The following is a 26,168-nucleotide window of genomic DNA, read 5'->3' on the forward strand; positions in this document are numbered from 1 at the left end:
GACCATTTCTCTGTGACTCTGTGGATCTCTTAGGTTTAGTTGCCTAATATTTAACTCCAGCTTTGAGTCCTTGTAAACCTTACCTTGTTTTCTGGGGTTATTTATCTTAAAACTAATAGCAAGTCACCTGTTCTAAGATAAAGTTACTTTAAAGCATGGAAAGTACTGACTCCTTTCAGCATTAAGAGAATTAGAACCACCTGGCTCCTGAACTCAGATACTTGCATTGATGTGAACAGCTCCTGAGGTGGAACTCATAGGCCTTAGTCATGAAACATATTCTTGTATTTATGTTTATTCATCAAAACTCTATATTATTATTGTTATTATTATTATTATTTCAAATTAGACAGTACAGATTAGAAAAGCTGTCATCTTCTTGATGATCCACAGGTTAAAATTCCCAGCAGAGCAGTATATTTCTAGGAGATAAGCACACTATATTATAGGCAGTGAAGATCTCCCCACATCCACTCACACCATGCTAGATATCAAAGAGAGCAACAGCAAACATGTAAAAGCACAGCAGAGTAAACAGCATTCTGAGGTCTCCAGTCCTGTGGCTTTGCCAAAATGAGATTGGCTCATCAGAAAGTTTTCTTCTGGAACTTTAATTGCCACTTGCTGCTCCTCTGGCCTGGCCAACAGCACACAGAGCAATTAAAGATTTAATACCCATTGTTAAAAATCACACTGCTCTGGATGTGACCAAAGACAGAACAACTTCTATAGAAACAACAAAAAGGGCAGGAGAGACAAAAATACAAGTATTTTGGCAAACTGCTATAAGTTATCAGAGACCAAAGCTAAAAATACAAGTAAATGGCATTGAAATTTAGGGTTATGTAGACACAAGTACAGATGGAACAACAATTTCACAAAAATCTTGTCATCCAGACTGGCCTCTTCAGGAGGTAAATGTTCATCTTCTAGGAATTAGAACTTTACCTCATGTGAAACAAAGTGCAAGGCAGGTCAAGTATATAGAGCCAGAAGGACAGAGAGGAGAATTAAAGCCACATATGGCTAACATAGCAATGAATTTATGGGAACATCGTTTGTTGCAGAAATGAAAAACACATTCCTTCAACCTCAGAAGCAAACTGTAAAATAAGCAATGCTTCTGAGAATAGTAAAAGGTATTATCAAGAACAGTCACAGACTGTTCAGGTTATATATAAGCAGGGCACAGCAGCTGGTGGTCTTTCAAAGGCACCAACAGCCCTACCTTTAAAATGGCCAATTGACAAACCTGTATAGGTGGAATGATGCCTTTTGACATCAAAAAAGTTACAGGTACTAGAACAGCTGGTACAAGAGCAATTAGATGCTCATCATATTGAAAAACTGACAAATCCTTGAAATTCTCCTATATTTGTCATTAAAAAGAAATTGAGAAAATGGAGAATGTTAACAAATTTAAGAGTCATAAATAAGGTGAGTTAGCCAATGGGCTCTTTACCAGTCTGGCATTCCCTTGCTTTCTGTATTACCTAAAGGATGGTCTATTAATGATTGACTTAAAAATACTATTTTTTACTATACCTTTAGAAAAACAGGATAGAGAAAAATTTGCCTCCACAGTGCTTACTTAAAACAATTCTCAACCCATTGAAAGGTATCAGTGGAAAGTTATTCCACAAGGTATACTAAACAGTCCTACTTTGTGTCAATATTTTATACAACAGCCATTAGAAATAATTTATAAACAGTTCCCTCAATCTATAATTTACCATTAAGTGGATGATATCTCATTAACTTATTTAGATGCAGATTCCTTTGAAAAATGTTTGAAGAAGAAAAAAAAAAATGCCTTGTTGGAGATTAGAAATTGCCCCTGAAAAAAGAATGCAAAAAAAGAGATTCTATTAACTACCTGTGATATAAGATAGGTTTACAAAAGATTCAACCACAGTAATTATAAGTCAGGAGAGATCAATTACAAGTTCTTAATGATTTCAAAATTATTGGGAGATATTAACTGCCTAAGGCTCACAATTTGATTAACAACTCAAAAGCTAATTAATTTATTTCAAACCTTAAGAGGTGATAAGAACTTAAATAGTCCAAGAAAATTATCAGCTGAGGCTGAGAGAGAATTGGCTTTGGTAGAAAAGAAATTACAGGATGCACATATGGAATATTTGGACCCAAAGCCTGATTCCATTCTGGTTTTTTTGTTTGTTTGTTTGTTTGTTTGTTTGTTTGTTTGTTTTTACCTTCTATGCATTATCCCACAGGAAATTCTTATGCAGAGAAAAGATAATATCTTAGAACAGATATTTTTACCATAAAATCGAGTAAAAAAATTAAGACCTATGTAGAAAAGGACTCTGAATTTATCCTGAAAGGAAAATTGAGACTTCATCAATTAGCAGGAATAGACACAGCAGAGACTGTGGTACCTTTTACCAATGCTGAAATTTCCTCATTATGGGCAGAAAATGAACATTGTCAAGGAGCTTGCAGTAATTTTTGGGGAGAAATTAGCAACAAATATTCAAGAAGCAAGAGACTTCAGTTCATAAAGAGTGAATTGAATCCTTCCTCACATTGTATGGTGAACACCAATTTATGGAGCCCCTACATATTACACTAATGCAAATAAATCAGGAAAGGCAAGTTACATATCATAAAAAATAAGTGGCTAAAAGCCCTTATGATTCGTTTCAAACTCATAATGAAGTCAATCAACTCTTGGTAGGAAATGTGCTAGAAGCCTCTCAGTATTTCATATGAAACATCATGTTACTAGCAAAGGTTTGAAGAAAGATTTTTCTATCACTTGGCAACAAGCCAAGTATAAGGAAACATCCTACTTGTTCTTTGTGTAACCAAACTCCACTACCTGTGGGAAGTAACACAAAGGATACTCAAAGAAATGAAATTTGACAAATGGATGAGCTCCATTTTGCAGAGTTTGGAATATTAACATATGCACATCATACCATAGATGCACATTCAGGATTTCTATGGGCAACTGCTTTGAGTTCTGAAAAGGCTAAACCTGTAATTATACATTTAATAGAAGTTAATGGCCATCAAGGGGGATATCTGTACAAATTAAGACTGGCAATGCTCCAGCATATGTTCTTAGTAAAATGAAGGAGTTTTTGGATATTACAATATAAAGCATATTACAGGTAGGCAACACACTTCTACAGGACAAGCACCTATAGAAAGATCTAATTGCACTTTAAAAAAATATTCCTAATAAACAGAAATGAGTAATAACCCCCCAGAAATAGATTACACAATGCTCTATTAACTTTAAATTTTAAAATGCTAATAATAAAGGAATGACAGCTGCTGACACATTGGATAGTTAAAAAAAAAAAGATGCTGAATTAATTAGCCTGCATACCTAAAAGATGTGTTAACCTCAAAATGGGTGTTACTTTGGGAAAGAGGCTTTGCTTTTGTTTCCACAGGAGAAGAAAGAAGAAAAATCTTTATCAAGATTGATAAAGATTAGATCCGAAGAACAGAAGGGACCTCTTGATTAGGAGAAGAGGCAATAGTTCATCAAACATCTTGGTCATTCAATCTAAATAACTTGTAAGACTAGAAAATACCTTTCATTTGATCAGACACTACCTGCCAACAAGGGAAATTCCCCAAAGTTAGGGTTGGGACAGGGTTTTCTTTTGTCTTTCCAGGAGAATGAAAAGCATCCAACTAAGGAATCTGAAGAACACTGGAGAAATAAACCATATGAAGAAGAGGGATGAATCATTCATACAAATGTTTTCAAGGTCAGAGACATATTTTAAGTAGATAGATGATCTTCAAACATGTCAGAGATCTACAGAATATGGGATTTAAAATGTTTCAGTAACATAAGGCTTTTCATGACAGATAGGTCTTATTGTCATGACATATATTCGTTTATAACTACACAGACATGTGTCCATATGTGTAAGCCCACTTCTGGGAGAATGCTATTACTGCTTTATTTCATGTAGTAATAGTCTTAGCATTTTGTTAGGTGCTTATAGTACATCCTAATAATATACTTTGTTCTGAATTTCATGTAACTTGAAAATTTATATGAAATGAAAATATGTCTGAATAACCTGAAACAAAAATAAAAGGATAATTAATTCAAAACAAGTATTGAGATATTCCACAAGGCAAATGAAATATAATGATGTATAAGTCCATAAAAGTTGATCTTTAGAAACTGGGGGAATCATAAAAGATATGATACATATATAAGAATTTGACATATGACCAGAGTGTGATTCAATCAGGAAGGGGAAAAATGAAAGAGAAAAAAAAATTAACTCTGGGCTGGACATCTATCGTGAGTCAGGATAGTTAATTTATCTTGTGTCAAATACCAAACAAAAACAAGCAGATGGGTTAGAATGGTGTCTCTCAAACTTCCTAATGCCATGACCCTTTAATATAGTTCTTCCTGTTGTGATGACCCCAACTCAAAAATTATTTTCATTGTTACTTCACAATTGTAATTTTGCTGTTATGAATCATAATTTAAATATCTGATGTGTAGGACAGTGACCCCTGTGAAATGTGACCCCTGTGAAATGACCAAAGGTGTCATGACTCACAAGATGAGAACCACTGTGTTAAAGTGGTAACTATAAAGATACTATTGGTATTGACTGGGATGTGTGGGAAAGACCCAGACAGATGCTAATGAATAACTGTTGTGTAGCAGAATATGGAATAAATAAAGATATTAAACAAATGGCAGATCCAGAAGACATGTTTGCAATGTGGCTGACAGACTATGATTTAAAAGCTATAATTACAGGAAGAGCAAATTAACAAGAAACTGACAACCTAACAGAGAGATGGGCAACAAATATAAATAGACAATTCATAGACGAGAAAAAACAAATGGCCAGCACATACACATAAGCATTCTGTGAGTTTACTAACAGGAAATAGAAGCTGAAGCACAAAACACGGCATCACTTCAGATCCATCAGAATGTCAGGGGGGAAAACAGCAGTAATAGTAACAGTACTGGCTGGGACTTGTGAGAATTGCTGATAGAAGCATAAATTTAGAGGCCAATCTGGGAACATTTTTAATAGGAAGAAACATAAACATTCTGAGCCCATGGCCCCTCTCCTGGATACACAGGAGAACACCCAAGGGTACATGGGAGTCCAGATGTGGACTGGAGCACTAGCACCAACGATGATGCATACACACAGGGAACCCTCGAAAGACCTCTGCTGACTCGGGATTTACAGACGAGCCAGAAGACAAGACAAAGAACTATAAAATGTCATCCTCATGACTGCAGAAGGCCTCACAAGACCAGCTCTGTCCACAATCATGATGTGGGGGGACTCATGGGACCTCCTCCTTTACACCTGAACTGTTGGCTATTGATAGATTCTGGGAGGAAGGGATCACTGTCTTCAGTTACACACCCACTGCCAACCCTACAAGCTCCAATGGATAACTCTCAACCCAAGGCCACACACTGCCCTGGTTAAATTCGGTGTGTCACAAAACAAAATGAATAGATGTGAAGATGAAAGGAATATGTCTGCTGGGGGAGGTGCAGAGATAGTAGGGAGATGGGAGGGGAGGAGGAGTGAGAGTGGTCAGCATAGGTCTTGGTTGATGTTTTTATTGCTGTGTTGAAACATTATGACCAACTTGTGGAAGAAAGGATTTATTTTGCTTACTCTTCTATATTACAGTTTATCGCTGTAGGAAGTCAGGTCAGAAACTCAAACAGGACAGGATACCAGAGGCAGGAGCTGATGCAGAGGCCATGGAGGGATGTTGCTTACTGGCTTGCTCCCCATGGCTTGTCCAAGCTGCTTTCTCATACAACCCAGGGCCACCAACCCAGAGGTGTCCCCTTCGACATTAGACTGGTCCCTCCCACATCAATCATTGAAAATGTTCAACAGGCTTCCCCACAGAATGGAGGCATTTTCTCAATTCATGTTTATCATCTCAGATAACTCTAGCTTATGTCAAGTAGATGTAAAACTAGGCAGCATAGCATGTCTAGAAATAATTTAAATTGGGAAATCAAAAAAAAAGCAGTACAAAAGGAAATTATGTTTAATAGAGGCTTCACTTTGCATATACTTGCACATGTGATTATAAACATACATATGTACTGCATGTATATTGTGAGATGTGGACTGGTAACCATCTGGAAACATCCAGAAGGAAGTGTGTGCAACTATTTGTGAAAGGACTTTGCATTTAGAAAGGTGTAATGTTAGTTAAAATGATAGCAGTAAGAGAGGAGCATAGCTTCAGGGGTTAAGAGCACTGGCCGCCCTCTAGTGGACACAGGTTTGGTTCCCAGCATCCAAACGTGGCTCACATTCATATGTAACTCTAGCTCTGGGGACTCCACCACCCTCTTCTGGCCCCTGTGGACATTGCAGATGCATGTATATGGGTATCTATGCAGGCAAAAACACTCATGCACATAAAATAAAAATATTTTTTTTTTGCAAAAGAGGAAAATACAGGTAAGAGAAGAGTTAGAACAAAGGAGAAAGGAGACAGGATATCACATCCAGAGCATCAGAGAAACCCCACATATGTGTGAAAGCACAAGTCTTCATGCACCTCCTGGCCTACAAAGCAACAATAAAGATCTCCATTGCTGAGTACACACCAAGAGTTTTATGTACTCATTTTTTTCATCCCCTCCCACCATGCCATAAGGTTCAAACCTTTACCATCCTCATTTAGCAAATGATAAAACTAAGAGATGAAGTAACCTTTCTAAAATTACTGTTATTCAGATTCGGGGCTTGGATTTGAACTCAGGATAGACAAACCTGAAATCCTGGCCCATAACCACTAGACATATTGCCTCTCAGAAAATATGTGTCCAGGACATAGTGTTGCTCCAAATATACAGGTTACACCGTGATCATGTATGCTGATTCTGTTTCAGTTTTTTTTTAAGTCATGTGTACAATGTATATATTTGAGCAAAAAGGAAAATGCACACAACTTTCCATCTGCATGCTCTAATTTGGAGGGTAGAATGCATGCAAAGACAAGGATAGATGATTTTGGATGCCATTCATTTGTGTGGTTTTGGAATAGGGTTTCATGTAGTCCAGTCTGGTTTTGAATTCACTATGTAGGCAAGGATGACTGACCTTATACTTCTGATCCTTCCGGCTCTACTTCCTAAGTTCTGGGTGAAGGCATGCATCACTGTGACTATTTATGAGCCACTGGAACTTGAACCTATGGCTCTGTGCATACTGTGGGCACTCTGCCAAATGAGCCACATCCCAGCCCCTGGTGTTTTGTTTTTAATGTGTTCCTGAAACATATTTGAAAAGAATCTAGTCTTAAAACAAACAGAAATAATACCAACAAAACAGTTAGGCTTTTCCTTCTCTTGGATAAGATCTGGTGTTTAGGTAGCACTCTCGTACTGGAAATGCCAGGCACACACATTCTTTCATGTAGGAAGCGCCATTCAGTTCAGGAGGGATTTTGACAAGTTGGAGGAAGAACATGACAAATAGCTTAGAAAATGCAAGGCATCTCTGGAACATGGGCTAGGGCAAACTTTCTGCATGAGAGCAGGGATGTGCTCTAGAAGAGTGTGTGGGCCTGTACAGGCTTGAAATGCAAGGAAAAAGAACATATCAACCACATGGATGGGGCTCTTGTAATACTGAGCTTCATGTCCCAAACACTCTCAGAGTGGCCCTAACACTCACAGTGCTTTCCTTCTATTCCCATGGGTCTCACTCAACCACACAGCCTAACCAGAGAATGCCAGAGTCTCAGTGTGATGCCTAGTGGTGCCAGAGAGCTCCCAAGTGTTATAGCGAGTCTGTGCCTAGTGGAGTACTTGTCCTATTTGGTTCTCTATCCATGCTTGGCAGTGATCATGCCACTTACCTTCTTCAAGAAGCAAGTAAGGGGACCAAGAAGGAAACCTCCTGACCTATCTGGGTCCCAGAGACAAGAATATCACATGCAGTCGAATGCAGTAGTGGAAGACACAAAAACAAGCCAAACACAGTGTAAAACAAGAGGCAACATCCAAGACGGCAGCCACCAGCACGTCAGAATCGGCATGGTGCTGAGCCATCTCACTTCCATTTTTCCCCTCACCCATAAGGCTAAATGCTTTGTTATCAAACAAGCTGCTGCTTTTACATTTACAGTAGTCCATTATAGTTTCTAGTTTGTTGCTTATTAAAAGATACTCTGGTTGGTGGGTGTGAGTTGCAACAGTCTTAAGAAGACAAATCTGTGCATGGCATGGCCAGGCTTGCTAACTAGGGCATGCAGCCACTGGCCATGATTGTCTTATACTCAACCTAAATGCTCTCTTCTCTTCCCATTGTCTAACTGCTTCAACAGAGCTCCACTCAAGCTATAAAAACACTGGGGATGGCATATTTATAGCCAGGGGACAGATTTTAAAGATGATTCATTGATGGTTCACTGGACTGGCATGCTTAGCTTCCTGGATTTGGGTAATATAGTGGGCTCTGCTTTGTCAAAAGAGGTGGGCAGGGAGGTGTGTGCAGTAGCAAGCTAGCTAGTGACTAGAGAGTGCTTATGGAGTTCTAAGGAGAAATTCTTTCCTATCTGATCATAAAGCAGGAGATTTTTTAAAAGGCAAAATAAAACAAACAATCAAAAAACTACTAGCCTCAGAGAAAGTTGCTAAAGTTAAGGACAGGTTTTGGAGAAGGGATTTACAACATTGCTTCACAGTAGCAGTATCTCCTTGGAACCCCAAAGTTCCCATTTTAGGATCTCCACCTTCAGTCTCCAAATCTGTAGGTTTGACAAAGCTGTTCAATGGCAGCCATGGGGTTTGTATGCAGGCATTGTGTAATACAGCTATTTCGCTTTCCAGTTTTATTTGTTACTCAGGCACTGCATAATTCAGCTATGCCTCCTTCAATTTCTAGTAATTCTCTTCCCTTCACATGGTCCTCCCCCACTAATACAGTCACCACCAGATTCACAGCTCCTAGAAATGAAAGAAGACAGAAGTCAGTCATTGGCTCTTCACAAATCTCAGAAGCCAAAGTTCTCCCACAAATCTGAAGGCTGAAGGGACAGTGTATGAACTCTGAAGTTCTCATTTTGTTTTTTCCTCTGTATGAAAGATAAAGGTGATATAGATAAAAAAGAGAAAATTAAGAGGATATCAAATGCTCCTATGTCCTTGGGAAGGGATCCTGAACCATCTAACCCTGGATCATGTTGGGTATGGAGGGGGGCCACAGCCTCCAGGGAGGTTAGTAGGGTCAGGGTGACTGCAACTGCAACTTCCTTCAATGGATCCCAGCAAAGTATTTGGAGTCTTAAAATACCCTACTGTGCAAGGACATGCTTGATTATCAATGTCCACAAAAGCTATTCAACCAAAATGGGATCTGGGACCATGTCAGAAAACACCAGCAAGAACACAGCCACACAGTTCTCTTGTCTCATGAGAGATGCTCAGAAATTACTAAACAGACTTGAAGAGAGCTGACATGTAAGGCAAGGCAGACACAACAACATGGGAGGACTCAGTGAGTAAAGACACCACAGCAGACAACAAATTTTAAAAACTGTAAAAAACAATACTTCTTATTATCTATTATGTAACTATCACCCCCATTGAAAGCCCATGCTGTGCCTGTTTTCAAAGTGCCAGATTGCTGGAAATAAGAAAGATTGTTTTCCTGGCAATGTTGAAGAAGTGCTGGTCCCAACAGAAGATAAGAATTAGGCAGAGCAGGGTATTTACAAAATGAGGTCCTGGGATACTCCCTGAACACCACATTTGGATTAGCGATCTCCCACTCCCAGGGAGACTGAGAGTGTGTAATAGGAGATTAGCATAAAGTAGAAAGGGAACTTTCTAGAGTTCACACATCCCAAAGAGGACTATTCTTCCACAATCACACTGAGGAGCCTCTGGGTTTCTAAAGCATCGATGCTGAAAATATCCTAGGCACCTTTGTTCTGAAGCTGGCTTCTGAGGTAGTCCATGACCCCATGAGACGAGTATTATCATACACTGTGCAGCACAGCTGCTGTACAGACCACTTGAGGAAAGAGTCCCAATGCTTTTGTAGTCAGGCTATGTCCTTCATTCCTGACAAGGTTTCCAAGCTGCACAAAGTATGTACTAGTTTTTGTTCCAAACATTATTGGCAGAGCTCACAACACAGAATGTCTTTAGAGAGGCATCCCATAGCAAGGCAGACTAGAAGAAGGAGTATTGGGAGGGATATTATAACACTAAAGACATTTCAAAAGTTTATATAGGAACCTGTTACTCTAAAAGCTTCATAAAATGCATGCATATGCATATATAGAAAGAGTTTAAATGAAGTTACCCTATAACAGGGCAACAATAACCCTACTGGACATTACAAGCTAACAAAAAGCCTAGTGCCAGGCATCGGTTACCTTTTTTGAAGTTGTTAGCTAGTGAGTACCCATAGATCCCCAAATCAAAGCATTACAAAGTATTGCCAATTCTCTTGCTTACCCAGAACTTGACAGTAAGACCCTATTGCTGAAGACACCATGAATTTGAATCAAAGACCATGGAGAAACCAAGCTAGGACTGACCTGCGAGCCTCATCTCTACTAACTAGCTTTCATAGTGTTGAAAGTTACTGTGAATGATACAGGAGGAGAAAAGTAATCATAAATCTTACCATCTGTGAACCCTGTGAACTGCAATAACAACCAGTTTGGCAAGAAAGGCTCCTGCACAATTGTGGCACAAATGTCACTGGGGTAACCAACCACTTTCCAGTTGCATTTAGGGTCTGATCCACAAGTTGAAAATTGTGCTGATAACTATTACTGGGTCCATGAATCTGTGTCTAGAAAGTCCATAGACTCCAAGGGGAAATTACTACTGTCATAAATCTGCTAAATGGACGTAATGCTAAACTGAATTCCAACGACTTCTCATTATATCCATAGATTACTGCATCTATCAACCATCATCAGAGAAGTTTCTATTTGCAGAAGATCATGGTTAAGATGGAGGTAAACTGGTCAAGGTATAAAGAATGAGAGACTTTGGAGTGCTCAGTCCTGAATGGGATATCTATATGGTACTCCAAGGCTCAAGGACCATTGTAGAAGAGGGAACCAAAAGATTATAAGAGTCGGAGCTGATGGATGACTACAAGGAAACAGTCTATCTCTCTTATCTGACACTCTGACATCATGCAAGCAGGGTAACTTCTATCTGTATCATCAATTGGATAGAGTGGGTTTCCATCCAGTGTAGTAGTGTCCTCTCTCTGTCTCTTTCTCTCTCTTCCCTGTGTCCCTGTACAGGGGAGTGAGGGATATGCCAAGTGGACATGGCCCTATCAATTTATAGAAAAACTCATAGGCAGGTTTCATTTTCTATATGCAAGAAGATGAGAATGGACAATGTTGTAGGTTCAGTGAAGTTTCTCAGCTCACTTCATATTTGAATGAACATGCTAACTAATTCTCTTATTTGAAGAAAGTTCATTGAATTTCATCAATAATATGCTCCAGTTTTATTAGTTATACATTCTCAAGATTACCACCCTCTTGATCAGACAGTATTTTCTATTGCTAATGATTGGCTTCTCTCTATTAATTAACTTAAACATGCAAATGCCAGTGGTATAGGCCAAGAGTCTTCTAAGTAGATTTGTGAGATATTTTGGAAGCCAGAAGTTGCCTCACACTATTCAACAAAAGGGCAGCATAAGCAAAGAAAGTTCATGCCAATCTCTCTCATGCCTACATGTGAAAAAAAACACCCTCAGCTAATTTTTACCACCACCATATAAACAAACATAAAGATGCTTCATAGCCATCTAGAGTTAATACTAAATATTGACTTGTGAAAGATTCAAAATTCAACCTGGCCAGACTAACAAATTATAGGATATAAAATATGTCACATAGTCATAAGAATGGCATTGAGGAAAAATGAGATGTACTCTATAACAAATCTCTTAGCAAACTCAGAGCTAGACCAGGATTATTTGAATTTAATAGAGAATATTTACATAAACCTCTATCTAACATCATGTTTAATAATAAAGACTAGAGCTCTATTCCTGCTATGAACAGAACAAGGTGAGGATGTTTATTCACCATGCTCCTATTCCACACAGTACCAAAACCCCTCACCAGTGCAACAGGGTAAGTGAAAACACGACAGCTGCACTCTGGGAGAGAAGAGATAGAAATGTCACTGTGAAGTGACATGTTCTCTACCAAAAATAACTTAAATCATTTCTCAAAAGAAGCTCCTAGGAGCTAAGAAGTAGAGAAGGTCATTAGTGCCGTGTCAGCCAGTACATAAAGATCAACCCAACACATCTACGTGTTAGCAATGGACATTGGAGGTGGGGGCTCTGGAAAACCGTTTACAATAGTTTAGAAAGGTTGCATGCTTGGGCGTGAATCTAGCAAGTTAAATGTGCAGAATTTGTAGGAGGAAACCATAAAATGCAGATGACAGAAGAGCTAACTGTGTGAAGGAGAAGGCTTGACATTGTTAAGTTGCCATTTCTCCCCAGACTCTGTGTTGAGTCAACTAACTTACACGCGACAGGGTATGTATAAAATAGCATAGGCCAATTTGAAAACTTAGGTGGGGAATGGCTGCAGGGACTGCTCAGTGGTCAAAGCACATATAGCACAAGCATGAGAGAGAACAAAAGTTCAGATCCCAGAAGCCATTTAATGTCAGGTGGGCCTAGCAGCCTATCTGCAACCCCAGCCTCCTATTGATGGAGTTAGAATCCCCAGAGCAAGTTGACTAGCAAGACTAGTCATATCCACAAGCTCTAGGTTTGACTGAGGACAAGGTTTGCTTCAGTTCACAAGGTGGAAGGGCAATAGAGGAGGATTCCCAAAGTCAACCATAGTGTCCACATGCACACTCATATGTGTGCAAAACATGCATGTGCACACATGCAACACACACATAAACACATGCATCTCTCTCTTTCATATACACACACATCCACACACAAAGAGGAAAGACACAAATGAAACATATGAAATGGCAAATAACTTGAAAACTGATTTTGTATTGTAAAATACAATACTGCCCAAGTTTGACCTCAAGGACCAATGAGCTATTGGCTTATTTTATAGGTCACAGAGAGCCATTGCCTAAAGGAGCATGGATGACCCCAAAGCAGCAGCATGGCAAGTCTTCACCTAGCATGGATGATGGCTTTCCTACAGCCATGTGGATGGAGCCTCAACCTCCCCCAGCTTATATATATACTCTAGTGCTTCCTGTGAACTCACATATAGTAGAATTGCATACAAATGTCTGCGAGGAGAACTGGAATCCCAAATGAGGGTCAAGCGATACTCCCTACACCCTCATATGAGGTGATGTCCACAGTCAATAAGCCTGATAGTGACGATTACTCTCTCTCACACGAGCAGGCACTAATGAAATGGTAATTGTTTCCCTTGGAGGATAGTAATCATAACAGGAATTATAAAACAAAAATCAAATGAACAGACATGAACACTCTCAGCCTCCCTATGTAAAGAGGACCAAGAATTCAGATACTCAGCTACTTTTGCACTCTTGGCTTGGGCTGAACCCAGTTATACTGTATTGTCTTCATATATAATGGGTGGGCCACTGTGAAGGGTATATAACACAAAGTTAGTGCTAATTAGTGATCAAGTTTGAGATTCCTATTAACATGTGAGAGCAGGAGATGAATCAAATATTTCTGGGTAAACATCAGAGATGGCCATGAAGCCATTAAACAAATTGCACAATGTGCTAAGTGTCACTGCTTCTTAAATAACTTTTTACTTCAATAAGTTGGCTTCATGTCTGCATTTTTATCCCATGCAGAAGATGACATGTAGCCTCCATATCCACAACAGGAATAAGAAAAAATAAGATCATCAATGTGGAGGTTTGTGGGAAAGAAAGTGATACTATACAGAGCAGGATCATAATTTTAATGACTATGCCTACATGTCAGTGATTTTTCCCAATTGAAAACTCTAGGCACTTGGTTATTTCCTACCTGGGACATGGGGATTTAGGCAGCAGTGCAACAATTCTGGTCCTGCCCAAGTGCTTTGCATGTGTGCTTGGAACAAGTAGAGTAGACAGGATAAATTAAATCATCAAAATACATTACCCACAGAAATCTTTGGTGTTTTTGTTTGTTTGTTTGTTTGTTTGTTTTGCAAGCACTGTGGAAAGATGCCATAGGAGACATTTTTAGACCTTGAGTTTGCAAAAGGTCACTTCTGCTGCAAATATCTGTACCACCATCTACAGCAGGTTTTCTAAGATGAATAGACAGGCTATATGCAAACACTGAAAGGGGAAATTAAGTAACAAAAGTCAATGGAGTACATGGTCTTACAAGTGTCAAGGACCATAAACAAAAGGATTTTGACCCTTGCCTGGGAAACAACAGGAAACCCCTTCATTGCTTTTAACTTATGCAACCTGGTTGCCTTATTCATTCTGCTTTGTTTTGCTTGTCTTTTGAGGCAAGGTCTCACTCTGTGGTCTGAGATGTCTTGGAACTGAAGATGAGCCCCCTACCTCAGCCTCTTAAGAGCTAGAACAATAGGCTTGAACCACAACACCTGCCTGGTGCTCATTCTTTTATTGCACATTAAACTTTGCTTGACATTTTTTATGTCTTAGCTGACCAGTACTCAGACAACAGATATTTGATATTTTATCAGTTGGCACCATTGGTTGATGTTTAATTCAACTATCAGAATTCAGAAACTTAAGTAAGGTCCCTGAAGCTTATATAATTTAAACATCTTATCACACACTTACTCGTCAGACAACCAACATAATGACCTAATTTAACCTTTACAAGTGTAAGAATATGAAGCTAGAAATTGCATTTAGGCAATTGTTCCAAAACCCTACCATTTATAAATGGTGGCTCTGGAATTCTAACACATCGTTGTTTGACTCAAAATATCTGACCCTCCTTTTTTTACGCCTACTGCCCATAGTGGTAGACACTCACCCTTCTCAGTACAACAGACATTGTGAAACTCTGCCTATGGGTCTTCTGGTGTCCTGTTGCTGACTGAAAAAAATCAAAATGTGCCACAGAAACATCAAGTTATCATCTGTTACCCATAAGCCTCTCTTGATGCTGAACCGCTAAAGGGTTACACCTACTTTCTCCAGGTGAAGATATTCCCCAATTCTGTTGTTTTGTTTAGTGTGGATGAGATTGGCTCTCACTGAGCAGCCGAGACTGGCTTCTAACTCATGTTCCTGACTCCCAGGTGGAAATCTCCAGAGCCACAGTCATTGCAGCACCCTCTGCCCTGCTTTCCTTTCCTTTGCAGCCTAAGGCTCCCCGTTTTCCTCACTGACAGGGACCAGTGTGAGAACTCCATGAATGTTGCATCATTTCTTGATGGAGATCCCAGAAGTGTGTATAACAATTCCAGATGACTCTAGCCCAAAACGGCACTAAAAGAGCTGCCAGGCTGTTGCTAGGGACTATCTTCCTCTAGTTAGAATTTCTACCTGGTAATGGTATCAGTGAGAGTCACACCTAGGTTGCCTGACTGCTAAAGGGATAATTTAAGCTTAGCCATTTTTATATATGATGTTACACATGCTATAATTTAAGATCACCTAGAAACTACATGTAATTATATCAAAGCATTTCACCTTACTGATGACTCTTGCTTAGTTACAGCTTTTGCCAGTTCCTAACCCACGGATCCAATTACCACTTCTAACATGTGCACAGCTTTCCTCTTCCCTACTTGTGGTGGAGAAGGGCAGGTTCAGTTTAACAAACATCTTTGCCAAGTACACCAGAGGAGAATGCCAGCAGAATGATGCTGCCTGGAATTGTGAAGATGGTGACAGTGTTGCAGCTCTCCTCCTTTAAATGACTTTCTCTTGTCACTCTGGACTCCAAGAACTGTTTTATCCATGCATATCTCAGTTTAGTTTCATACCTCTTACACCTTAAAGATGATCAGCCCAGTGCAGGACATGGCCAGCATCTTAGCCTGTCTGTTCACCCTCAACAAAGAGAAATCCTAACATGCTAGTTTATCCAATGTCCCAGCACACAGGCTAACATCAGGACCATATATTCTGCCTGGAAAAAAGTTAAAAGTTACGCTCCGCTATGCTCCAGACTGAGCTGTTCCAGGGAGATACCCTTCCAAAGAAACAATAACTAAAAAGAAGTGTAACCAAAGTGGCAGTGAATTAAAAATTTGACTTTTAAAGAAACGCCTTACCAGAAAAGGCAATATAATGAAATTACATTATTATATAATCCTTCGGTACACACAGCTCAGTCAAGCTCATGAATAACTTTAGAGTGAATAGAGATTTATCTTCTGATTAACTCAGCAGAAGATTTCATACAACATTCAAAACTGTGTACTAACATCTAAATCTATTATGTGGTAGACACTAAGAGTGCAACTTGCCGCATTTAATATCTACACAGAGCTAAAGTTTTGATAGGCTGGGTTCTCATTCGTAAGAGCATGTCAACACACTTAGACATAAGTCTTAGTCTCAAGGTGACTTGTTGAACACTACGGATTTAAACTTTGGAAATAGAAAAGGAATGCCCAGGTGTCAGTTCCAAAGAAGTCTACTTTCTGGGGTGACACCCTCTCCTTGCCTGTTCACAGATTCTAAACATCTCTTCCCAACAGGAAGATATGACAGATAAATAAGATTCTCTCTAAACCCTGATAATATTACGTGACTCTCTATACATTCATGTTTTGATTACAGGATGAGCCACATGAAATCAAAGTCATTGAGTTTAAACTATTTGCATGCGGATTGATGAGTTATGCATTGCCTGAATAACACATAACACAATAAAGACTGTCATGATATGCCTGCTATCCAAAGCACTCCTAAATCAACCTGCAGTTTCTCCCAGCATTGCAGAATCCTGGAAGGCATTCCAGCAATGAACTTTCTGCTATAGCCACCCAAAGAGTTTAATTATAGAAAAGTCTGCAAATGGAGATCCTACATCAAACATTTGCTCAGAGATCTACTCAGTAAGTAATATGCTTGCTCATGGCAAAGATACTTACGGTAGAAGTTCCTCTTCACTCGTGGGTTCATCATTTGGGGACGTTTTCATCAGGAGTTGTCATGCTTTTGATCTTTAGCGGCGTTCTTCCTCCAAGGTTTCTTGTCCGTAATGTCCAAAACAGAGTCACTTGAACTAACAAGCCATCGTCCCATACTGTTTCTTCTTTGTGTGTGAATGTTACCCTGTAGATCAATTTCCTGTCCAAAAACACTCAAAACGAACAAATGCTGCTCTGTGCAACTGAGATGCGCTGCTCAAGTCCTCTGTTTTTGCAGTTTAGTTCAGGAAGAAAACCCTGATTAAAATGAGGAATCATACCCCAGTTGTTCCAGGGAACTTAAAAGACAGACGCTCGTTTCTTCCTTGTGAATGGGCTTATCAAAGTGGCCAGTATATTTTGCTCCTGCTAGCTTGTGTCTGCTGTACTATTTACACACAAATCATCTATGTGCCTCGTGCGGCTTGAAGTCCCACCCCATAGCCACAGTAACACAAGGACAAGCTATATTTTCAAGTCAGGCTTTGTGGGCTTTGAAGTATGTAATGCTTTCCATCCCTGAAAGGACAAAGAGATCTACATTGTCAAAGTTTATTTTTAAGCCCATGTGCTCGCTAAGTGCAGTGGCAAACAGACGTTCTGTGCCTGGTGTACTATGACTGGAACCTATTAATACAAACAGATGAATCGTTGGCCCTACTCCATATAGGCTTTTACTTCTTTATTTCTTTCACCTTATCTAAATTGCATCTGCATTGATTATCTTTTTATTTTTATTTTACATTAGGAATGTTATCGGTTTTATAGCCTGGTTTGTTTTCAGTGGGTTGGGACAGAGAAAAAAAGGGGAGAGAGGGGAATAAGAACAAAGTTTCAAGGGGTATTGGCTGAGATAAGAAAGCAATTAAAGTTAGAGTCTCCTAGACTAGAGCAGAGGGACATTCAGAGACCGTAAAAGTGACAACAAACTTTAAAAAATATTGGAAGCTAAAAGGAGACAGTGAAGGAGGGAGCAAGAGTTGCCTTGACTATCGGCAGTAATTCTTAACATATTTTCTTACTGTTGGGAAAGCAAACTGCTCTGTTTTGTATAACCCCCTACCGGTCTGCTCAAACCACCAAAATCAGCCGGCATGTCATCCAATACTGGACGGAGACTGTGGAAACACATCGTTGCTCTGTTAAAGCTGTAACAAAACACAGCTGAGCAGGGAGCGTGAGGTGTGGGGTGACCCTGAGGTAACACAATCCGTGTTGTGGAGTTTCCAGTCCAGATCTTAAACATCTGGACTCAGAACAGTACTGTGTGGCCCTATGCATTAAACGCTGGCGGGAAGTAACCTGATCTTCCCATCAGATGGGGACAATCTATGCTATTGAAATCATGCAAGAAACATAGACTCACTTTTGTTCACATATTTTGAAATGTTTGTTCTGTGCACCCGTGTATTCACACCATAACATACTCTAACATACTTATCTCAGCTGGGTTGTTCAGAGCTTAGAGCCGGTTTAATCACTCAGCTGAAAACTCTGCTTCCAGGACACCTTTTGCTAGATGACACTGATTCTTGTGGGACCTGCCTGTAGAAGGGACTGGAAATGGAAATATAAGAAACAGTCATGCTACCTAGACCAGACTAAGACCCCTGATCTTTGTTTCATTAATGAGCTCTTATGCTATAATCCGATGAAGTTGCCAGCTACTGGCACCCCAAAGAATAAACAGAGTCAGATGGTAGCTGTCTCATAAGCTTCAGGGGAAATGGCTTCTGTGTCTCCACATCAAGTAACATCACAGTTAAATACCACAGAACTCACTCAGTGATGGAGTGCAGAAGTGATATTGCTTTACATTAGCACCTAAGCATGGGCCAGTGAGTGGGAAAGCAGTACCTTAATAGCCATGTGCTCCCTTTTTATATTCACACAAGGGAAGGACAACAGAGTGATAAGGATGTTAGTGAGGGTGGGCAAAATCTTCTGGAAAAAAATAAAGTCACCCTTGGAATAGCAAATGGTTTGTAAAATATGGGACTGAGAGATAAGGATTAGTCAGGGTTTATCTAGAGGAACAGAACTGATAGAATGAAGTAGTTGAATGGATGGATGGATTGATGAAATGGAAAGATAGATGATAGACTGAAATAGATAGACAGACAGACAGATAGATAGATAGATAGATGGTAGATAATAGATAGATATTAGACTGAGATAGATATTGGTAGAGCTAGATTATAGATAGATAGATAGATAGATAGATAGATAGATAGATAGATAGATGATAGATAGATGATACATAGATAAATAGATAGATAGATGGTAGATAATAGATAGATAGATGATAGACTGAGATAGATATTGATAGAAATAGATTATAGATAGATGATAGATAGATAGATAGATAGATAGATAGATAGATAGATAGATAGATAAAGGGTATTTTTATTAGAGTGGCTTATAGGCTTGTCCAGCTAGTCCAACATTGGTTGTCTACCAACAGAAAGTTCAAGAATCCATTAGCTGCTCAGCCCATAAGGCTGGATGTATTAGCTGGTTTTTAGTTTACACTGGAATCCCAGAGAAATAGGCTCTAATGCCAGGGAAGGAATGGACTTGCCAGTAAGAATAAGAGCAAGCAGGCAAGGAACAGAAGCTTCTTTCTTCCACGTCCTTTTATACAGGCTGCCAGTGGAAAGTATGGCCCAGATTTAAGGTGAGTGTTCTCATCTCAGAAGATTGGATTAAAGGTGGTCTTCCTAGTTCAAATTATTTAATTAAGAAAAACTCCTCACAAAGGTACCCAGCTGCTCATGTTTTAAAGATATAATCAAGTTGTCAACCAGGAATAACTACCACAAGGATGAATCTAATATTGGTGGAAGGCTCTTATGGTACAGGAAGGGAAATATAGTTACAGGGTATTGTGAGGCCATCTCTCTCATCAGCTTCTATGGCATCCTAGGTGATACGCTGAGAACATAATTTTGTGTTTAAAATATAATCATGTTACCATGCACAAAAGCTCAAAAGCTGAAAGCAGTTTTCGATGGTTGGCAAACTTCAGGCTGCTGTCCAAGCTGGGTTTGGGTGAGAAGTAGAGTCTGTCATACAAGAGGTAAGTACTCCCAGAGCAGTGGGACAGGCATATGATACCCAGGCATGAGAAGGATCACATGGGGTTGTTATGGAGAAAAAGTACACTGACCACAGGAGGTAATTTGGTCCCCAGTCATTTCATTTCTTCAACCATCTAAACAGACAAAGCAAGTCCAGTCCACATCAGCACCTCAGGTATCACTAGAACCTAATGGGTTTCTGACCAACTGATGACAATGTCACCCAGCTCCCCAGCAAGGGGTGTGTGAGAACATCCTGCTCCAGCAGGATCCTGTTCTTTCTCTTGTTCAAAGTATGTCTGAACATCAAGAATACTAAACGTTTATTCAACCCCTTGGTTTCTGCTGACGTTCAGAGCCTCCCGAGTCAGGTGAGGGGCATTTGAGAAAAGCTGGCACATAATACAAACCTCAAGTGCTCTTTCCTGGTTGGAGCCAAACCCAGGCCTTTCCAGAGGCGTGAAAACACACAGCCACATTGGTTTGGCGTTCCTTCCCCAGGCTGCTCTCTCTCCCCGCTGGTGCTGGCCAGCACCACACAGAAAAGTCTTGCGACATGAGCCATCTCCATGGAATTTTAAGTTCTGCCAAAAACAAGAGAGATTGGAAATTTCGTGAGACTGGCTATTCTTAGGAGGTTTCCATCCCAGATTCCTAATGCGTGTGGCTCAGATAAGTATCTGCCCGGCGTTGCCAGCATTCTGAGGTCCAAAGCGGATGTGCCTTCTTTCCACTCACAGCTCGGCACTGAGACCTCTAAGCAGCAGTAAATGCAAGGTTTGTCGGAAATAGTTGCTGCATGCCAGTCCTAGATTCCCTCTGCCCTTGTGGAAATGGGCTTAGAGTGTCATTAGTTACACAAACATTGGGTTTGAACGTCCTCAGAACACAGTCAATTTTTAGATGGCACATTTATTTTTCTTTAAAATCAAATCAACCTATCCTAAAACAACCCTTCAATTATTTTATTTCTGTTTGCTTCCTTTTCTCCTGGTCAAATCAAAATATTAAAAAAAAAATTTTTTTGGAAAAGGGTTATGGCTCAGGAGATTAGTGCAAGTATGAGCACCTGAGTTCAGATCCCCAGCACCCATGTGAAAACAAAACAAAACCAAAAACAGGCATGGCCACATACAGCTAAAAGCCCAGTGCTGGGGGTGGTGGGGAGGACGCAGGAATAAGGAACACTGGACTCAATGGCCAGCTAATCCAGCCTAAAACTGGAGGGTTTGAGATTCAGTGAGAGACTCTGCCCCAAGGGAATGAGCCAGAGAGTTGTAGAATAGGACACCGGATATTCTCCACTGGCTTCACCTACACACAGACGGGTGAGCACACCGCACACACATGTACACACACAGGCATTCGCCACACATATACACAGGTGTATCACACCTACAAAGACATCCCAAGGCATATTAAGTGTGTAGTAACTCAAGCTCCTTCTATGCCTATCTTTCACAGGAAAAACATACATTTTAAAAATCTTTAGATTTATTGTATGTGTATGAACATTTGTCTGGAAGTGGAATTACAGATGGTTGTAAGCCACCTCTGTGCCGGGAATTGAACCTGGGTCCTCTGCAAGAGTAGTAAGTGCACCTAACTGTTGAGCCATGTCTCCAACCCTGAAATGAATGTCTTAAACACAACTACAACTCCACTAGAGGGATAACCCAATCTGTTAACTATTTTTGAGGACTGTCTGCTTTCCCTCAGTGGCCCGGACAATGGTCACAATAGTCACTTCCTTTTTTTTTTTTTTTCCCCCTCCTGAGAATATTTCTATTTAAAATTTTCTGAGAATTGCACATATGCATGTTGTATTTACACCATTTCCACCCCTCCCTTTTCCCCTTCTAACTCCTCCCATTCTGCATTCTGCACTCCTCCTTCTCAAATTCATGACCTCTTCTCTAATTGTTATTGTTTTACACACACACACACACACACACACACACACACACACACGTTACTGAGTCCATTTTGTGTTGCTCACATGTACATGTGCTTAGGGGTGACTACTTGGGATTGAAGAATCTATCCGGGAGTTCTTCCCTGGGAAACAGACTCTCTATCTTGGCAACCATTGACTGCCAGTAGCTCTTCACCTAGGTATGAGGCCCTGTGAAATTTCACAAATTCTACACTGGCATGTCAACTTGTGTGGTCATTATGTGAGTCTAGCTTCATGGCTGTGACTTCCCTGTCAGATCTAAAAGACAATATAGAGCAATGGGCACCCTGATGTGTTGCCCCTGTCAATCTTCCTTCATTGTCCCTGAGCTGCAGGAGCAGAGCATTTCTTGTTCACTATTCTGTGGGTCAGCATGACAAATGTGGTATCATTAGGGCTTGTTCAAGCATGTTGGGTAGGGGACCGATAACCTGAGCAAGAGTCTTTAATATGGCATTGATTGACTACATGCTGGTCCAAGACAGGCTCAGCTGGGACAATTAAGGCTTTCCCCTTGAGTCTCTTACATTTGCATGTCTTTCATACAGGCAAGCCCAGGCATGTCCCCAACACTATAGTGAGCCAAGACAAAAGAACAGTTTAGGCATGCTGGCCACCCAGCCTAGTATCAAACTGGCAAGCTCCAAGTTTAGTCAGGTTCAGTTAGTGAGAGGCCCCGACTCAAGAGGATACAGCAGACAGCAATGGAGCAGGACACAAGAGAGCATAACATCATCCTCTAGCCTCCACATCTGAACACACATGTATATATATACACATACTCTCACATAACACACAGTAAAGTCTGTCACATTCAAATTCCCTGGACAGGGTCTCTCTCACACAAAATGAGATCTGTCAGAGAAGAATTAGCTTTCAGCCTCCACACAGAACAAAGTCAAACCCCTGAATGGATGGGAATGTCCCAGGATGGTGCAAGCAAAACACCAAATATGGTTGGTGCCCATGTCAGAGGCTGAGTGCAGGCTGGGGCGGAGACAGAATTGAGGAACAATAAAGAGCGACAAGCAGGGTGGGAATGAAGGTTAGCAACTTCCAATGGAACAGTAAACAATAAAGCCGTTAGGTGATAGGTCTCTGGAGCAGTTTTGGTGTGGATGGTTTGGGGGCAGGCTAACAGTTACCAAATCAGGGCTTCTGAAGACTGACTAAAATGATTTGGTTACATGCTGCGGCACGTTTGGAAGAGGTAACTGGAGAGCACTGTCGAAGGTGTCCTGGTTACTCACCCCATGGCAGGGGCTCCCTTCAACAACCCCCAACCCATGGTTCTCTTTAAGAAATAAGCACCCAGCATGCTCAGGTCTGGACATCTTATTTGACATTTTCTGGTCTTTAAAATTCTTAGAAAGACTTGACAGGAGGTGAGGCAAGTGTCTGAGGCCAGGGGCTAGCTCCATCTACAAAGTATTTGCCTTGAAAGCGTGAGGACCTGAGTTTGAATGCTTGATGGCATTCACTGGTAATTCCAATGCTGAGAAGGTAAACAGAGGCTGATTCCTGGACATTGACATGCAGGCAGTCTAGCCAATACAATGAATGAACTCCAGGTTCAGTGAGAGACCCTGTCTCAAAAAGCAATGTATACACTCACACGCATGCACACAGGTGTCCCCCCCACTTGTACATGTGCATGAGCACACCCTCCCATACACACTGAAAATTATCTTCAGGAATGCTATCCCCCAAAGGTAGCCATCCTGTTACAGAGTAGGGCTTTTATTTCCACAGGGTGACATTCACCCATCATAACCAGACTCTACATTCATGGATTTGGGTCATGTATCAATGAATTAAATGCTCTGAAATAGAATATAATTCATTAGCATTGGGTTATTCAGAAATAAACACAATTAGGGGGCTCTTGAAAGGATTTTTATTAGCCAAAGCTGTTTATTCATGACAAGAACTATGTTGCCCAGGCTGACCTCAAACTCCCTATTAATCCTCAGCCACCTGTGGGCTCTGACTGCAGGCTTGAGTTTCTCCTTCCCAGTAGTAATTTCATAATAGTATTCTTGTGGGCCCTTCAAAAGTTCTACCTCATCCCTCCATATCCAGCTTTGGACATTTTATTATTTAACTATTCATCTATATTGACCTGATCTATGTATTTGTTCATTTATTTGATGTTAGTTTGTCATTCAGTTAATTGTTTAGTTATTGATGCAGGACCTACTATATGGTCCAGGCTAGCCTCAAACCCATGAATGTCACAAATATAGACACAAGGCACTGTGCCTGGCTTTGTCTGATAATTTAAGTATGATCCCTTATATAGCTAATTTCTAGAATTGTATAGGAAATATATTTATAATTCAGCATTTGATCTTGTTCCTCCAAGACTTCTGCCTACACTGATCTATTAGAAAAATGGTTTTATAAGACAGGACCTTGCAGATAAGACTTTTAGCTTCAGCACTTTACTTCTTCAAAACCTGTGAGGCCTAAAATCAAAGTTCTGCTTGGGGGGGGTGCTTCTAGCAGGGGTGTGTTAATGAAGATGTACTTTCAAATATAGGTTCCTGTGTTTTAGCCAGTGCCCACAGCCAGTGCCCAAAATTTCTACTCATGTTATCGGGCAGATGACAAACTGATCATCTATTACCTTCTAGCAAAATAATATGAACCCTTTCAATGATTTAGGTTTTATACTTATTTCCCAGTTCTTAACGAATAAAGGATAAGTATATACACATGCAACTGAATACATATACATTCGCTCCAAAAATGGGAGGAGTATTAATTTATGGGATAACGGTTCAGTAATTTTAAATTGAGATCAGTATTATTTATATAATTTTCATCACATAGCCATTTCCTGCCTGTGAATAAAGAACAGCAAATACACTCCCTGTTTGTGTGGTAGTCAACACTCATGGAAACAGCAAGGAATGGTAGTGACCCACACTTGAGATGAATCATGTATGTAATCATGTATGTATATATATATATATATATATATATTATAATATAACTGTCCAGCATGGGGCCTGGGAAAGCTACAAAGGTATGCATATTTTGTTGCTGGTTTTGAGATATGATTGCAGCTGGCACTGGTAGTGTGCACCTTTAGTCCCAGCATTTAGAAGGCAGAAGCAGGCAGATCTCCTAGTTTGAGGCCAGTCTGGTATACAGAGAGTCCCAGGACAGCCAGGGCTACAAAGAGAAATGCTGTCTTAAAAACACAAACAAAGGCAGGAGGGGGAGCTATGGTTGCTGTATGCAGCCCCAGCCTGCACTAACTTCAGCTTCCTGTTTTGGCCTTCTGAATACTAAGGTTATTAGCATGTGTTAATAGACATGGTCAAGGCTGATCTTTTTGACTGTGCCTTTTTTTCTGAATTCTTGTTTCTATACTGCACAGCTATTGGTGAAAACTCCCAGACACCTGTGCTACAAGGGCACAAGGCCTGGACCTTGGGCACTAGGCCATTGAGAAGCATCTGTGATATGCTTGGAGCTTGTCCTTCCAGCCTGGACTGTTGAGAGCTTCCTTCCAGCCTGGGCTGTTGAGTGTGTCCTTCCATCCTGGGCTGTTGAGAGTATCCTTCCAGCCTGGGCTGTTGAGAGTGTCCTTCCAGCCTGGGCTGTTGAGAGTGTCCTTCCAGCCTGGGCTGTTGAGTGTGTCCTTCCATCCTGGGCTGTTGAGAGTATCCTTCCAGCCTGGGCTGTTGAGAGTGTCCTTCCATCCTGGGCTGTTGAGTGTGTCCTTCCAGCCTGGGCTGTTGAGTGTGTCCTTCCAGCCTGGGCTGTTGAGAGTGTTCTTCCAGCCTGGGCTGTTGAGAGTGTCCTTCCAGCCTGGGCTGTTGAGTGTGTTCTTCCAGCCTGGGCTGTTGAGAGTGTTCTTCCAGCCTGGGCTGTTGAGAGTGTCCTTCCAGCCTGGGCTGTTGAGAGCTTCCTTCCAGCCTGGGCTGTTGAGTGTGTCCTTCCAGCCTGGGCTGTTGAAGCCAAGCATGACCCTGTCTTCCAGATCTGGCTGATAGAAGCCCAAG

The 26,168-nt window shown here is 40.6% G+C and overlaps 1 protein-coding gene across 1 annotated transcript in view; it reads right to left on the minus strand.

Moving 5' to 3' along the window:
• The window catches only part of Kcnk2 (potassium two pore domain channel subfamily K member 2), a 174,401-nt gene extending 156,990 nt beyond the window's left edge, over nucleotides 1–17,411 (minus strand). Inside the window, exon 1 of the mRNA XM_051186603.1 lies at nucleotides 17,077–17,411. Within this exon, the coding sequence (XP_051042560.1) occupies nucleotides 17,077–17,110 (34 nt within the window). The 5' untranslated portion in view covers nucleotides 17,111–17,411. The remainder of the gene's footprint in view (nucleotides 1–17,076) is intronic.
• Nucleotides 17,412–26,168: the final 8,757 nt, after the last annotated feature.

This window comes from Phodopus roborovskii, unplaced genomic scaffold (genome assembly GCF_943737965.1).
Source record: "Phodopus roborovskii unplaced genomic scaffold, PHOROB, whole genome shotgun sequence".
In the NCBI taxonomy this organism is placed as follows: Eukaryota; Metazoa; Chordata; class Mammalia; order Rodentia; family Cricetidae; genus Phodopus; species Phodopus roborovskii.